This window comes from Mustela nigripes, chromosome 4, assembly GCF_022355385.1.
Source record: "Mustela nigripes isolate SB6536 chromosome 4, MUSNIG.SB6536, whole genome shotgun sequence".
Lineage (NCBI taxonomy): Eukaryota > Metazoa > Chordata > Mammalia > Carnivora > Mustelidae > Mustela > Mustela nigripes.
Window position 1 is genome coordinate 17,797,644 of NC_081560.1, and position 13,835 is coordinate 17,811,478.

At 44.1% G+C, this 13,835-nt stretch overlaps 1 protein-coding gene across 6 annotated transcripts in view; it reads right to left on the reverse strand.

Annotated features, from left to right (window-relative positions):
* Nucleotides 1–13,835, reverse strand: part of CALD1 (caldesmon 1) — a 184,452-nt gene that overhangs the window by 65,588 nt on the left and 105,029 nt on the right. The window contains exon 1 of one of the 6 annotated variants that reach the window (XM_059396377.1): nt 6,201–6,459. The exons of the other annotated variants lie outside the window; for them this stretch is intronic. Coding sequence (XP_059252360.1) covers nt 6,201–6,253 — 53 coding nt within the window. The 5' untranslated portion in view covers nt 6,254–6,459. Of the gene's footprint in view, nt 1–6,200; nt 6,460–13,835 lie in introns of those variants that run through there. 6 annotated transcript variants of the gene reach the window in all.

Genomic DNA, 13,835 nt, shown 5'->3' on the forward strand with positions numbered 1-13,835 from the left:
GAGTGTAGAGATTCCTTGTAAGGATCAGAAAGTAGTCATGGAGAGATAAAGAAAAGATATGGAGAGCTAATGGGATGGGCTGAGCTAGCATGGAAGGGGCAACTAATAGGAATTCGCCAACACAGAAACTATCAGACTAGAGTAAGAGGCTTTAAATAGGAACATCACAACCTAACAGATGCATTCTCATCGATGTCTGTGTGACATGAGGTTTACAATAAAGTTATAAAGAAAAAGGGAAAGATCAATGAGAAAAGTGCCATATTTCCTCTAGAAGTTTACATTTTTAAACCCTTCTTCACAAAATTATCTCCTTTACTGGTTACTTTTGTTTAATGTCTATTGTTTTCAGTTAAAAAAAAAAGTAGCCTTATAAACAGAAAAAATTAGTGTTTCTAAATTCAGCAGGTTGGAGGAGATCCTATCAGGCAAAGCACACAAATGGGCTCATGAGTCAGAAGCCCACTGACCACCAGCTGCTTCCTTGGTTGTGTAACTTCTTCTGGTTACAGAAATGGCAGAGGAGAGAGGATGACCCAGCTGAGCTCCTAAATACAAACCTAGTTACAACATCACAAACAAACGCCACTCTGAGATTTTCATTTATGAAATTGCATAATATTATGGCCCATGCAAGGATCTTTTTCCAAGTCTATAAAGAAACAAATGGTCCCTCCAAGTTGTTCCTCTGATATTAAATTTTAATTGGGAAAAACAAGGCTATTCAACAATAAGTCACATTTGTTTTGTTCTTAATATTTTCCATATACTTTAATGCACGTCACTGTAGTGGATGACCTTGCCATCCTGCAAATCACACACAGCAAGCATGACTATCTCCATTTTATAGCTGCGTGGCGGCAACTTGCAGCAGCTTCCTTGGGATCACAGTGCTGGTCACCGGGGGAGCCAGACCAGAATCCAGACCATCTGATTCCCCTCTGAGAAGCCCCTCCTTGTGCTGACTCCTGCTGCAGGAGCCAGGTGGTCACTAGGCTGGCAGAGCTTCCTAAGCTGCCCCGAAGTCAGCCAGCCGTCCCAAGACCACGTGATAGGTTCAGTGGTTTTTGAACTCAGTTTGTGACTCATTTGCAGCTTCTGAAATCTATTTAATGTGTCACGACCAGCATTTTTAAAGGAAATTAAAAAGAACAGAAAATATTAGAGGGCAAGAAACTCAGTGAGTATCTTGAAAAGATATGTGCGCTCCCATGTTCACCAAAGCATTATGCATAATAGCCAAGGTATGGAAAAAATCCAAGTGTCTGCTGATGGAGGAATGGACAAAAGAAAATGTGATTATTTATATATATATGTATATATATACACACACGTATATGTATATGTACATACATATACGTGTGTGTATATATGTGATTATTTATATATATGTATTCAATATATTTTCTTCCTTAAAAAGGAAGAAAATCTTGCCCTTTCCAACAACATGGATGAACCTGGAAGGCATTATGCTAAGTGACACAAACCAGACAGAGGAAAACAAATATTGTATTGAATCACTTATACATGGAATTAGAGAGAAAAAACAGGTCAAACTAGAATAGTGGCTGCCAGGGGTTGGAGGGTGGGTGAAACAGGGAGAGGCTGTTAAAAGGGTGCACACTTTCAGTTAGATAAGAAGATAAATAAGGTCTGGGATCTAATGTGTAACACGGTGACTATAGTGGATAATACTGTATTGTAGAACTGAAATTTGCTGAGAGAGTAAAACTTAAGTGTTGTCACAAAAAAAAAAAAAAAACGAAGGAAAAAATAAAGGTAAGTATGGGAGGTGATGCACACGTTAATTCACTTGATGGGGTTAATCTTTCACAATGTATACGTCTATCAAATCAAATCACCACACTCTGTGCTTGAAAGATATTTTAATTTTATCTACCAATTATACCCCAATAAAGCTGAAAACAAGAGAAAGGGCAATACAACTTAAAAAAAAAAAAAAAGAAATATAGGGTTGCCTGGGTGGCTAATTGGTTAAGCATCTGACTCAGGTTGTGATCTCCAAGTCCTAGGATCGAGCCCCACCTCGGGCTCCACACTCAGTGTGGAGTCTGCCTGAGTTTCTCTCTCTCCCTCTGCCTCTCCCCTCGCTCACATGCTCTCTCTCAAATCAATCAATCAATCTTAAAAAAAAAAAAAAGAAAGAAAAAAATATCCAAGGGGACTGTACATAGTAAGAGTGCACACTGCTTTGTCAACTATTTGTTTCCAATACATTTATGTGTTTGTATGTACATATGATACCGAGTCACAAAATGAACTTAAGTTTATTGTACTTCAGTTGTTTTAAGTAGTAGTTAAAAGAAACTTGTATTTCTTGCAGACGGTCAGAGGAAAAAAGGAAAGAGGAAAACACTAACGTAGCTAAGGCTGATGAGGCAGTCAGCTGCTCTGCGGGCAGCCACAGCCAGGAGCGGACTGGGGAGTGCGTGAGTCGTGCAGGGCAGGAGGGCTGAGAAAAGATTCCTACAGCCCCACATTGGGTGAGAGGTTAAAAGACTAGATCGTCATGAAGCCAGAACCTGTGTTTTGTCCTTTTTTATGTTCTTAGTGCTTAGTCCAGCACCAGCAACTGGCAGAGAAAGCCTTCAATGAATATTTGTTGAATGAATGCATGGAAATGAGTAAGGTTTACAGAGTTTTAAAGGCTCCTCTTAAAAATTCAATTAGGCTTGGAAATGAATCCAAGCAGTCCTACATTTATGAAAAGCTTGTTTCCAAACCTTAATTTGCAAATTGGTTTTTGGAACTTCAAACATCATTATACATGGCAGTTGGGAACTCAGGCCAGCCCACAACCACCTTTTTAAGCCGGAGATGTATCTGAAACAAATACTGAGAAGCAAGGCTGCCTTTCCTTGGGAAAAACGCATCCTCACCATTTCAGCTGGGAATGCCAGGAGCAAATGAGCCTCCAGATGGTAGAGGAGCACCTCCCCTGACCCCATTCCTCTGACCCCAGCTAGAGCTGCCTCTGCAAAGCCATTTTTGATGGGCTGGGAGGCACATGAGAAGCGGCATAAACTGAGACTCATTTCCTATATAACTTCCCATTTTTTTTTGATTCCATGGTTTTAAACTTTATATGCTCTTCCACATTTGTTACAAAACGTGACACAAGAACAAAACTTTTTTATCGTCAGGATCTATAAAAGCGTATTTCTTTATGAGAAACATAACTCTTAATGGACTAAAGCATGAATATTTACAAGAAATGTGAAATTCTGCCTTAAGGAGACTTCATGAGGGCTTCAGGGAGATGAGAAAAGTAGCGATGAAAATATTAGACTGCAAGTGACAGTATCTCACCTGGAATAGATTACACAGCACCTTGAAGTCTAAAGAACTGAGAGGCCGTTCACACCTGCCCTGAAGATAACATGGCTCTGTGCAGGGCTTGGCATTCAGGAATTTTAATGTGGCTCATTAAAAAAAAAAAAATACTGCCAATCTTGCTCTGTAGGCAATGAAACTCAGATAAATTATCTGATGCAAATGTCAAGGAATTTAGAAACCATTCTGTTGGGCACCTGTTTAGGCCTTTAACCTAATACTTCTCCCAAAGCAAAAAGTACAGAAGCTTCCTGTGTTCAGAGGAATCAAATGAAAAGTGTGAACTTGGATAAACTGAGTTTGGTTTACTCAATAATAGGACATTTAAAGATTTTTTTTTTTTCTTCCCACCAGCACTGTGCTGGAAACTGAAGATTCAAAGATTCAAAAAAGTTCCGGCCCACAAGTGAACTGCTATGTATTGTGGGAAGGACAGGCGCGCTCGCCCCTAACTGTAGTCCAAAGCTAATCATAGAAGGTTGGACATAACTTACTTGCATAGAGAGAAAACAGAACTGAGGAAGGTTTGTGGAGGAAGGTTTGACTGGGGCTTTGAAGGACAGGACGGAAGTAGGCAGAAGCAGGTGAGGTAGACCTCATGCCCACCTCACTCCCACCGCTTCTCTACCCCACCTCCCCCTACCCCTCCAAAACTTCTCTGGAATCCCACATTTTCATGGACTAGTTAAGGAACCCCTAATCTTGTTTAAGGCCTTTATTCCAGATGAGGGGGCTGAGGCACACGGAGTGTTCCCTTGTAGGGACCAGAGTGAGCCAAGGCATGGAGGTGGTCTGCCCACCATGAATTTGGGGAACAGTGAGCAGTCTGACTCAGCTGCAGCAGGGGCAGGTCAAAACAGCAAAGGGATACTGAGGCAGACTGTAGAGAACTTCATTTGTTTTTAAGGTTAATTTGACAGAGAGATAGAGAGCACAAGTAGGCAAAGCAGCAGGCAGAGGGGAGAAGCAGGCTCTCGGCTGAGCAGAGAGCCCCACACGGGTCTCGATCCCAGGGCTCAGGGATCATGACCTGAGCCGAAGGCAGACAATTAACCAATGGGAGCCACCCAGGGGCCCCAGATTGTGGAGAACTTTGAATGTCACATTAAGGAGAAGGGGTTCCATCCTCAAAGTGGGCAGAGGAGGCGGCTGAGGACGGAATCAGAAAGGGGACCAAGACTGAGGGCAGGATGGGAGGAGAGGCAATTATAATCGTCCATGTGAGAGGCAAGAGCTCAAAATTCAGGAGATGGAGTGAGTGAAGAGGGGAAAGAGATGGAGAAAGTAAACTGACAGAACCACAGGCAGGATGGAGTGGGGAAAGTCAGAAGCTGGGGGTTGAGAGAGAAACACAGGACATTCGGGCATGTGTGGACACACGGACAGGGCTCTCTCCCAGCATTCCGAGCTCTGTTGGTGGCCAGCTGTGCAACACTGGGCAAACCTTTCCCTACTGTGTGCATCACTTTCCTTATCGGAAATAAAGGAATTAAACAAGAGCAGGAGTTTCTGAACTGTTCATGGAGATCTAGGATTTCAAGGAAGTTTTAGTGGAGTGGGCAGAGTCGGGGGAAGTGGAGAAAGGATGGGGAGTAGAGCGGAGGGGCATGATTTGGGAGTGTCCTAGGAGTGAGGAGCTCTAGATCTACACCCACCCATTCAACCAGAACATCTCCTTTATGTAACAGAAGTCCTTGTAACATTAGAGTTGCTAAGAAAAACAAAACAAAAAAAACAAAACAACTAGTTTGATAACCATTGGCCTACACAGATAACCTCTAAAACCCCTTGCAGCGCTCATACTTGAGTGAGTGATCACACTTACAGAAAGGGGTGATCCAAGAGATCTGCTAATGTGGTGGAGGTAGGTCCCATTTTTAGGACCCCACTGAGTCCCTCTGTTTATCTGATTAACTGTTGCACAAATGCTAGAACAACTGGAACAACAATTGTCATGCTGAATCGGTGCCAAAACTCTCAAAAATGGGAAAGATTTACTGAAAGGCCATTTGGTATTCTCACTCTTGTGCGGTACCTTTTCCCAAGACCCAGTCAGTTTTCCAAACCTCATAAACACCAACATGAAAAGGGCTCTTGCCTGCGACTACAAAGACATTCGCTTCGTTACCGACAGTTGTCTGGCTTTGGGTAAGTTGAGTTACCCCTCTGGGCTTCATCTCCTTGTCTACAGAATGAGAACATCGCAGCGAACAATCCTAGAGGCACCATGTAGCTTTAACATTCCAGGGTTTCATGATCCTAAACCTTGGAGCCTGTTATCTGAACAATTCCCTGATCAATTGCATGTGCTCTCAATCTTCTTCGGTCACAGTCAGATGGTCAGTATATTAAAGGCTTTGGGCTGTTGACTTTAAGGATTGGGCAATGTGTGCTTTAGCCAAAATCTCTGACTCCTGCAAATGGATCATTCTGAGCAAAGGGCTCAGGTCTAAATTAACAGCAGATCTTTAGAAACACAATACTTTGTGGCCCAGTATTTGCAGTAGAGAAATCCCGTACCTAAGCATTATAAACCCTTGCAAATGGTCTACAAACCACCATAAAAAATGGCAAAGAGGAAAACCAATCAGAACAACTATAAAGTTTAGACCAGAAAGTTTCAGACAGGTCTGAAATTTACATACTGCCTGCCTGCCTTGGCCTCCTGATTTCTCCTCTCCCCTCCCACTCCCACAATTAAATTTTTTCCTTTCCTTTCCTTTTCTTTCTTTTTTTCTTTCTTTCTTCTTTTTTAAAACAATTCCCTTATTAAAAAAGAAAAAAAAAAAAAGAGCAAGAAAGAAAGAAAGAAAAGTTTAAAGCGAAGAGGTAAAGCGAGCACTCACTGGGAGAGGGCGGCCAGGCTGCGTCTTCCCTGTAATCCCGATCCCCCGAGCATGTCCGCAGCTGGAAGGGTTGGAGGGTTATTGGAGGTGCTGAGACCCTCCCGGCGGTCAGGACGTGGGCCGGGCCCCCGGAGGTGCCATGTTTTCTGTGGCTGAAATGCAGGGTGCAGGATGCTCCCGTGTTCTCCCTTTGTGTTAACACTTTGGTCTGTCCCTGTGACGAAAGTCTGGGCTTGTCCTCTGCCAAATCTACTCCTCCCCACCCTTTCCCTCCGCAAAGGATCATCAGAGAGCTGATTGTTATTTTTTACTGTAATCTCTCTAATAGAGGCCCATCCTGTTTAGACTGCAAAGGGCACAGATTGCTTGGAGATTTCCAGACTATTAATACTAGGTAGTAGGGGCCAGGAGTCTCAGTAGCTTTCATGATGAAGACTTTATATAATTAATTACAAATAATTACAGCGAGGGAGAGAACTAGTCAAAGGAAAGTACACCAATCCATGTGCGCAGCCTTTTGGAAAATAGTTGATCATGGGATCACTTGCAGGCACAATCCAACCAAGGAGAGATCAGCAAAAATCAGCCCACCAATAAGTTCGCAGGGGTGCAGTTTTCAGGCCCTCATTCTGAGCTCTGTTCTCAATTAACATGGGTGTAGGTGCTTTCCAAAGTAAACATTTCCCACTGAGAAATCAAATCTGAGAAACTCCTCTTATCCCTTTTATCCAGGGAAAGATGGATGCAGGATATAAAAATGCAAACCCAGGGCAAAGGGGAGAAGAGAGACCGCCCTGCCAGTGAACTGCCAGATCATACAGGGTATTTGGTGCTCACGGCCCTCGATAGACTGAGAGCAACAGCCTGCCTGGGAACATGTTGCAACAGCCGGGCCTGGTCTGTACCCAGAGCGTGCTGGTATGGTGATCTCATCAGCCACGCCAGGCAAGACAGCCTGGTCAGCAACAGTTTGGGAGGCAACCAACTCCTCACCCCTGAGGAGGGGGTGATGTTGATTCGATCTGGAGACGACTCTCTGACTGGGTTTGAGTGATCTTCTTCATCTCCAAGCTGCAATGATCAGACTGGTGCTGGGGAACGCGGGTACTTATGGGGCGGGCTGTCAAATAAGCAGAGCAACTCGGATCTCCACAACACAAGATGATTCTTCCGGTAAAGAGCCAGCGGGAGAAGCAATCAGCTGCCCACACTGAGAGCCCCTTTACAGAGTGAAAAACAGCTTGGAGATGTTTCTTGTCACAAACAAGGGCTCAGAAGCCCAGAGCGCGTGAACGGGTCGCCCAGTGCCCGTGGAGCAGACCTGTAGCCGCAGCTCTTGTGCTTGATTTAAAGAAGTTTAATTCGGTTAGATTTGATGCTTTTGTCATTTCAAGTCCCTAGAAGATTTGGGGTGTCTTCCTGCTTAAATACTATGCTCTCATCAAGTCATGGTTTCTAGAGCAAATACAGTTTAGCAAATTTCTAAGTTAATTATCCCCATGTATCATGATATGTACACATTTAAAGATCTCTTTGCCGTATGTTGATATATATGTATGTCTCAACGTATATTGACTACATAAAGTGCATGAGCCCCTGAAAACAGAGCTATGTCTGCCCTCACACGAGAGGCCTCAGTAGAATACTGACTTGGCCTGAGTTGCTTGTTCCAGAGCTGAGACAGACACGTGTATCGAGGCATTGCTATTCCTCTTACTACCAAAGTTTGCCCATTCAATTTTTTTCCTTTCAAAAAGTTCAGCGACTTGCTGTGGCAGGCAGAATCACACTCCTCCCAAAGACATCCATGTGCTAATCTCCAGAAGTTATGAATAGGTACGTGGCAAAAAGGGACTAGGCCAAGATGTAATTAAGTTACAGGAACTGAGATGGAGATGATCTGGATGTTCCAGATGTGTCCAGTCTAATCACCTGGTCTTTAACGTCAGACAGCCGTCTGGCTGTGGTCAGGGAGAGATGCGATTACAGAGGAATGGTCAGGGAAATGCACGTTGCTGCCGATGAAGATGGAGGAAGGGGGCCAAGGTCGAGGCCAGCCTCTAGAAGCTGGAAAGGCAAGGAAGTGGATTCTCCCGTAGAGCCTCCAGAAGAATGCAGCCCTGCCCAGGCCTTGCTTTTAGCCCAGGGCGACCTGTGTTGGACTTTGAACCTCTAGGGGGGGTAATCCGTTTGTGCTGTTTGAAGCCACCAAGTCTGTGGTTGGTTGCTGTAGCAGTGATAGCAAACTAATATATTTGATTACGGGACTCATTTGCCCTTGGGAATTCGTTTCAATGCCTGATTTTCCCCCCTTCCCAATACACTCCAATTTTAAGGTAGCAAGTAGAGTTTTGGTATATTTGAAATAAGCTCATAAAACAGTAGCTTAGAAGAAAAGTGATTCTTCCAGGCCAATCTTATCTCTCTCTCTTTCTTACAACACACACACACACACACACACCCTTACCTTCCAAGCAAGAATTTAGTAATCTTCCACTGATATGCTGGTATTCATATACTAAATGCATGCTAATGGCAAGCTATACAAAGGCTATTCACCAAGCTCTTTTCCTAGCTGTAAAGATAAGAAGAGGGAAATCATGCACATTCTTTGCTGGCTCCTTGTTATTAATGGAATGCATCTGGGAAGTAGCTGTCTGTCTTCAGTTTGCGGTAGTAAAAGGAGCAGGTGTCATAACTCATGCTACTTAGTAGGGTTCTGACATGGTGATAGTGAAGCGAGAAGTGAGTTTTGGACCTGGGTCAGACACCAGTGGGGAAACAGGAAGAACACAAAGGCCCATGAAAGGGAGACTGGATGCATTTGAGAGGCGGGGAGAGAAGTGAACCATGAGCTCAGAGCAGGGCTGGCATCCACAACTTCCAAGTAGCCCTCTGGTGTCTGGCTAGATAGGGCTAGAGAGGAGAGAGGAGGGAAATTAGGGAGACATAGCAAAGATTCATTTGTGCACAGTGTTATGTTCCTGCAGAGACCAGCAGGCATCCATGCTTTCACCCTGTAGCACAGACAGGGTGCTCAGCATCCAGCTTCCAGAACTGGAGTTTCTGAAAACTGGATTAATCCGTTGGTACTGCAAACAACTGAGGCAGTCATCTATCCTTCAGCAAGAGCGTGGGGAATCACACGTCGGACATTTCAGGATTCTTACTAGGGAAAATGGAAGTCTGGGCCAGTCTCAAATTACTCATAGCATCCTTCATTTCTGGATACTATATTTAATTTTTTATCAAAGAGAGCCTGTGCTGAGAAGATTTGGAGGAGGTCAGTGAGATAGAAGGAACAGCTCCCACCACAGGGTGGTCCTTTATTAATAAAATATGATTAAAAAAAAATAACTTCATGGAGGTAGAAGACTGGACCACATGATCTGTTCCAGACTTTACAGTCTGAACTGGTTGTTTGAGAACAGCTTCTACCTTGGAACAATTCCCTAGGGAAAAGAGAGGTATGTGGGAAGCGCCTGTGTACTGGCCTAATGCACTTTAGACACACACACACACACACACACAGACACTTACTTCCTACAGAAACTCAAACCCCAAAGACATCTACTCACTTGAAAGGCAACAGTTCAATAATGTAAAGGGAGTTTTTAAAAAGCCTCCTGAACAATATTTTCTTACAGAGAAATTCATAGACTCTATATCCTCAGAATGAGGGCATTTGCAACATTTTACCCAGACAGCTACTCATCAAGGGGTGGACAGGAATGGAACGAAAGGGGTTAACTACCTCTCTGCAGGCAGACCCTCTTTCCTACTTTCCTTGAGCCCCTTTTTGTCTTCCCTCCACAGCTCAAGGCCTCTCTGCCCCCATAACACTGAGCTTGTGCCCTTGAACGATACTGCTTTGTATTGCCTGGTGATCGTGCATTTTAATGTATCCTCCTAAGAAAGCTTGCCATGAAATACTCCTCCCTTTATCCAGGTCCCACTGCAGAAATTACAGATGCCTCTTCTCTCTTTCTTCTGCTTTCTCCCTTCCAGTAGTGCCTTTTCCTTGCCTCTCCTGCCCCACTGTGTCTTGGCTGATGTCTTCCTAGTTCCGGCTGGGTCTTCCTGTAGGGGTCTGTGATGTGTTGCCTGCGGCTGGAGGAACAAACGGATTGCTATGGAAAAGTCACCGTTTACCCCTGACCCTACTCTTTCTGTGCAACAACCTGTCCTTCACTAGTATCCTTGTGGCCTTGGCTGACACAATTCTCTGAACTACTCTTTGTGAGATCTGTCCATAGGCCTGTAACAGGTCTTGGGCACTACCCTCTCTTATCTCCCTTACGATAGTGGCTATGTAGTTTGTCCCAACAGGTACCCCCTTAACCCCTCCTCACGTGATACCATTTGAATACATACTACGAGCCAGTCACCTAGGGACCTGCTGTAGGGAATCCAAAGATGAGAAGGTCAGCCCCAAAGGAAGGCAAGATACGCATACAAAAATTGTAATACAAGATAGGAAGTGAACCGTACTCTGCAAGCAGCAGGGCTGAAGAACTTGTGCTTCAAAGACGACATCCCGAGATCAAGGCCCCCCGTGTTTAATCGCCCTTATGCTCAATTTATTCTGTTACTGAACTACACTTCCTGTTGCTGAAATATCTCTATCAGGGCCACAGGTATTAAATCATCCTGTAGCCTCGTCTTTTCTAGGCTAGATGCCAGTGCCTATTTTCCATTCTTTTAATATCAGCCTGAAATACAACAACTCTTCAAGCAGGAAACCAAAATTGGACATAATAAAGGTCTGACCAAGGCTGAATGTGCCTGGATGAAGGCCCAGCGCTGCCTGCCATGTTCCTGTTAACACATCTTAATGTCGTTTTCGCATTGATAACAGCATCTCTTACAGAGATCACTCATTCATTTCTGTGCTAAATCCAGGGCTTTTTTTTTTTTTCCTCTCCTTCCTCTCTAGATCTGTCACTTCATCAGTCTACTTCCAGCATTTACTGTGAAGCTAGTTTTGTTGTTGTTATTTGCCCCTCACAGAGAAAGCTCCAGACTGTTTTCAGAGGCCCATCTTTCAACTCTTTCAGGATATTGTTTTGTATTTTTTTGGTCAAAGGTCTCGGGAACTGAGGAACACAAAACCTGATTTCAAAAAGGGAGGAAAAGATCTTTCAAAGGGCACCTCCCTGAATTTCAAAAGCTAGGAAGTCTATTGATTTGAGGCAACACTGAGTTCAAGGTTCTAGGTTGAACTAACAGTGTACTGATGTATTTCTTGCTCCACTTGCTAGGCTGTGAGCTCCTAGAGCAGGGGTACTGTGTCCCAGCCATCTTTCTGACCCTCCCATTGTTCCAGTTAGCACAGTGCCTGGCAGAGAGCAGGCCTTCTATATGTGCTGCATAAAAGATTTAGTGCACGTGGCTTCATAATGAGCAAATCATTACTTTGACTAAGTGGATTTATTTTGTTTGTAATTGAGTCAAAATGGAAGAAGGATGAGTGATGGGAATGGTGGCCTGGCCTCAAGTTTTATTGTGCCCAGCAATGGAATTGACTGGAATTGAGATGCATCTGGGTGTGACTGAGTAATGACATGGGTCGAGGGTGGGGGGCAATTTGCATAGGGGTCTGGATAGTTGTTGGCTCTCACATGCCTTGGAATTGGCCCCTCAGCCCACAGCCCCAACTGCCACATATCTGTGCCCTGAGGAAAAGCAGAGTGCAGAGAAGCTGAAGCTGTTTCCACAACGTGTTTGCTGAGTCTAGGCCAACCTTTGGTGCCTGAATGACAAAGAGTAGCAGAGCAGAGGACAGAGTTACCAGTCCTATATCTGTCCAGAGCACAACATGGTTCTGAACACAACATGGTTCTGAAATTCTAGAGGGCTGAAGGGAATGTGGGGCCACTTTGGTAGCTTGAAAGTCTAGAGGCACAAGGATACCGGATGGTGCCTTTGACACAGAGGCCCAGGGTCTCAGGGTGGGCAACGGGGCTGAGGCAGTGGAGGCACCTCTGAAATAACCTGGTGGCAGAGCAGGGGCCAGGGCCTCACGGGGATAGGGGCCTAGCAGCAAGGAGCCATGGGAGGCTGCATGTGGCACATGATCTTGTGTGAGACAGACTTCCAGAAACAATCAGAGAGGACCTTTTCTTTTTTTCTTTTTTTAAATTGGTAGTGGGGTGGTCATCCTGCATGAGCAGGAGCATTAAGAAGTATATTACTAGTAATGTGATTCTATTGATAATCATTGGCAGATTCTGATTGAAGATACATGGATAACAGCTATCAGTGTTCTGCACCTTTTTTTTTTAATTTTTTATTTTTTATAAACATATATTTTTATCCCCAGGGGTACAGGTCTGTGAATCGCCAGGTTTACACACTTCACAGCACTCACCAAAGCACATACCCTCCCCAATGTCCATAACCCCACCCCCCTTCTGCATTCTGCACCTTTTTAAACTTACATTTTGCTCTTTTGTTTTTGTTTTTATTTTTATTTTATTTTTTAAGGATTTTATTTATTCGAGAGAGAGCAAGAGAGAGAGTGAGAACACAAACAGGGGGAGGGGTGGACTTGATCCTAGGACCCTGAGATCATGACCTGAGCCAAAGGCAATCACTTTACCAACTGAGCCACCCAGGCGCCCCATTCTGAAATCTTTTAGACAAACAAAAAGGAATATGGAAAAATCATAATGAACATCTATGTGCTCACCATCTGGCTGAGAAATAAAAATTTCAAAGTATCTTAGTGCCCCTGTGCTCTTTTAGAATAGCATTCTCTCTCTTCCCTCCTGGAGGCAGTGCTTCTCCTGAATCTGTGTTCAATCCACTTTCTTGCAAGCTACTCCTTTGGGCCACTTGCCGCATTCCAAGGGGATCACCATCAATGCCACCATCATGTGTATTTGGTTCTAGGATGAATCGGGATGGGAGTGCAGGAATGAGACATCCTTTCACTCTGTCTTGATGCTTCTGTTATTTCTCGTGGGGAAATGCTGGTTCCCTCACCATGACGCTACCACTCCGTGAAAAGGAGGGCATTCTCTTCTTCTCAAGGCCAATCCTTGAGGCCCAGCATTCCACTGCTGGCTCTTCCCCTTAGGCATATCCTGACCTCTAGTTGTATCCCACTGTCAACCTAACACACGTCTTCAATCAGTGCACTGCATCCTAACATTTATCATAAAGGGGACTTTTGTTCGGTGAAAAGATTATTAGCATTTGCCACCATTTGCCTGTTATTTCCTGAAGCTTTCTGGTTTTGACCCAACAAAGCTGTTCCTTTTTCTTTTGCTTAGCCTTTTAAAATCCCCTTTACGTCTCTGAATTCTAGTGATTCTTGAAGAACCAGTGTCCAGCCCGAACCTGCATGAAGTTTCCGCACATGAGACTACTTCTTCATACTTTGCCATCTCAGGAGGAAAGATAAGAATATTTGAGCCTATCCTTATATGCGTGCATTTGAGAAATAGTTATGTTGTCACGTGTGAGTCAGCCCCTCCAGCTAACTTGCTGTGAGGCTCCCCATTTCTGTTTAAACCCATTTGCAGCAATTATTTAGGTCTACTCTTTTTTTTTTAAGATTTTTTATTTTTTTTAATTTATTTGACAGAGAGACATCACAAGTAGGCAGAGAGGCAGGCAGAGAGAGAGAGA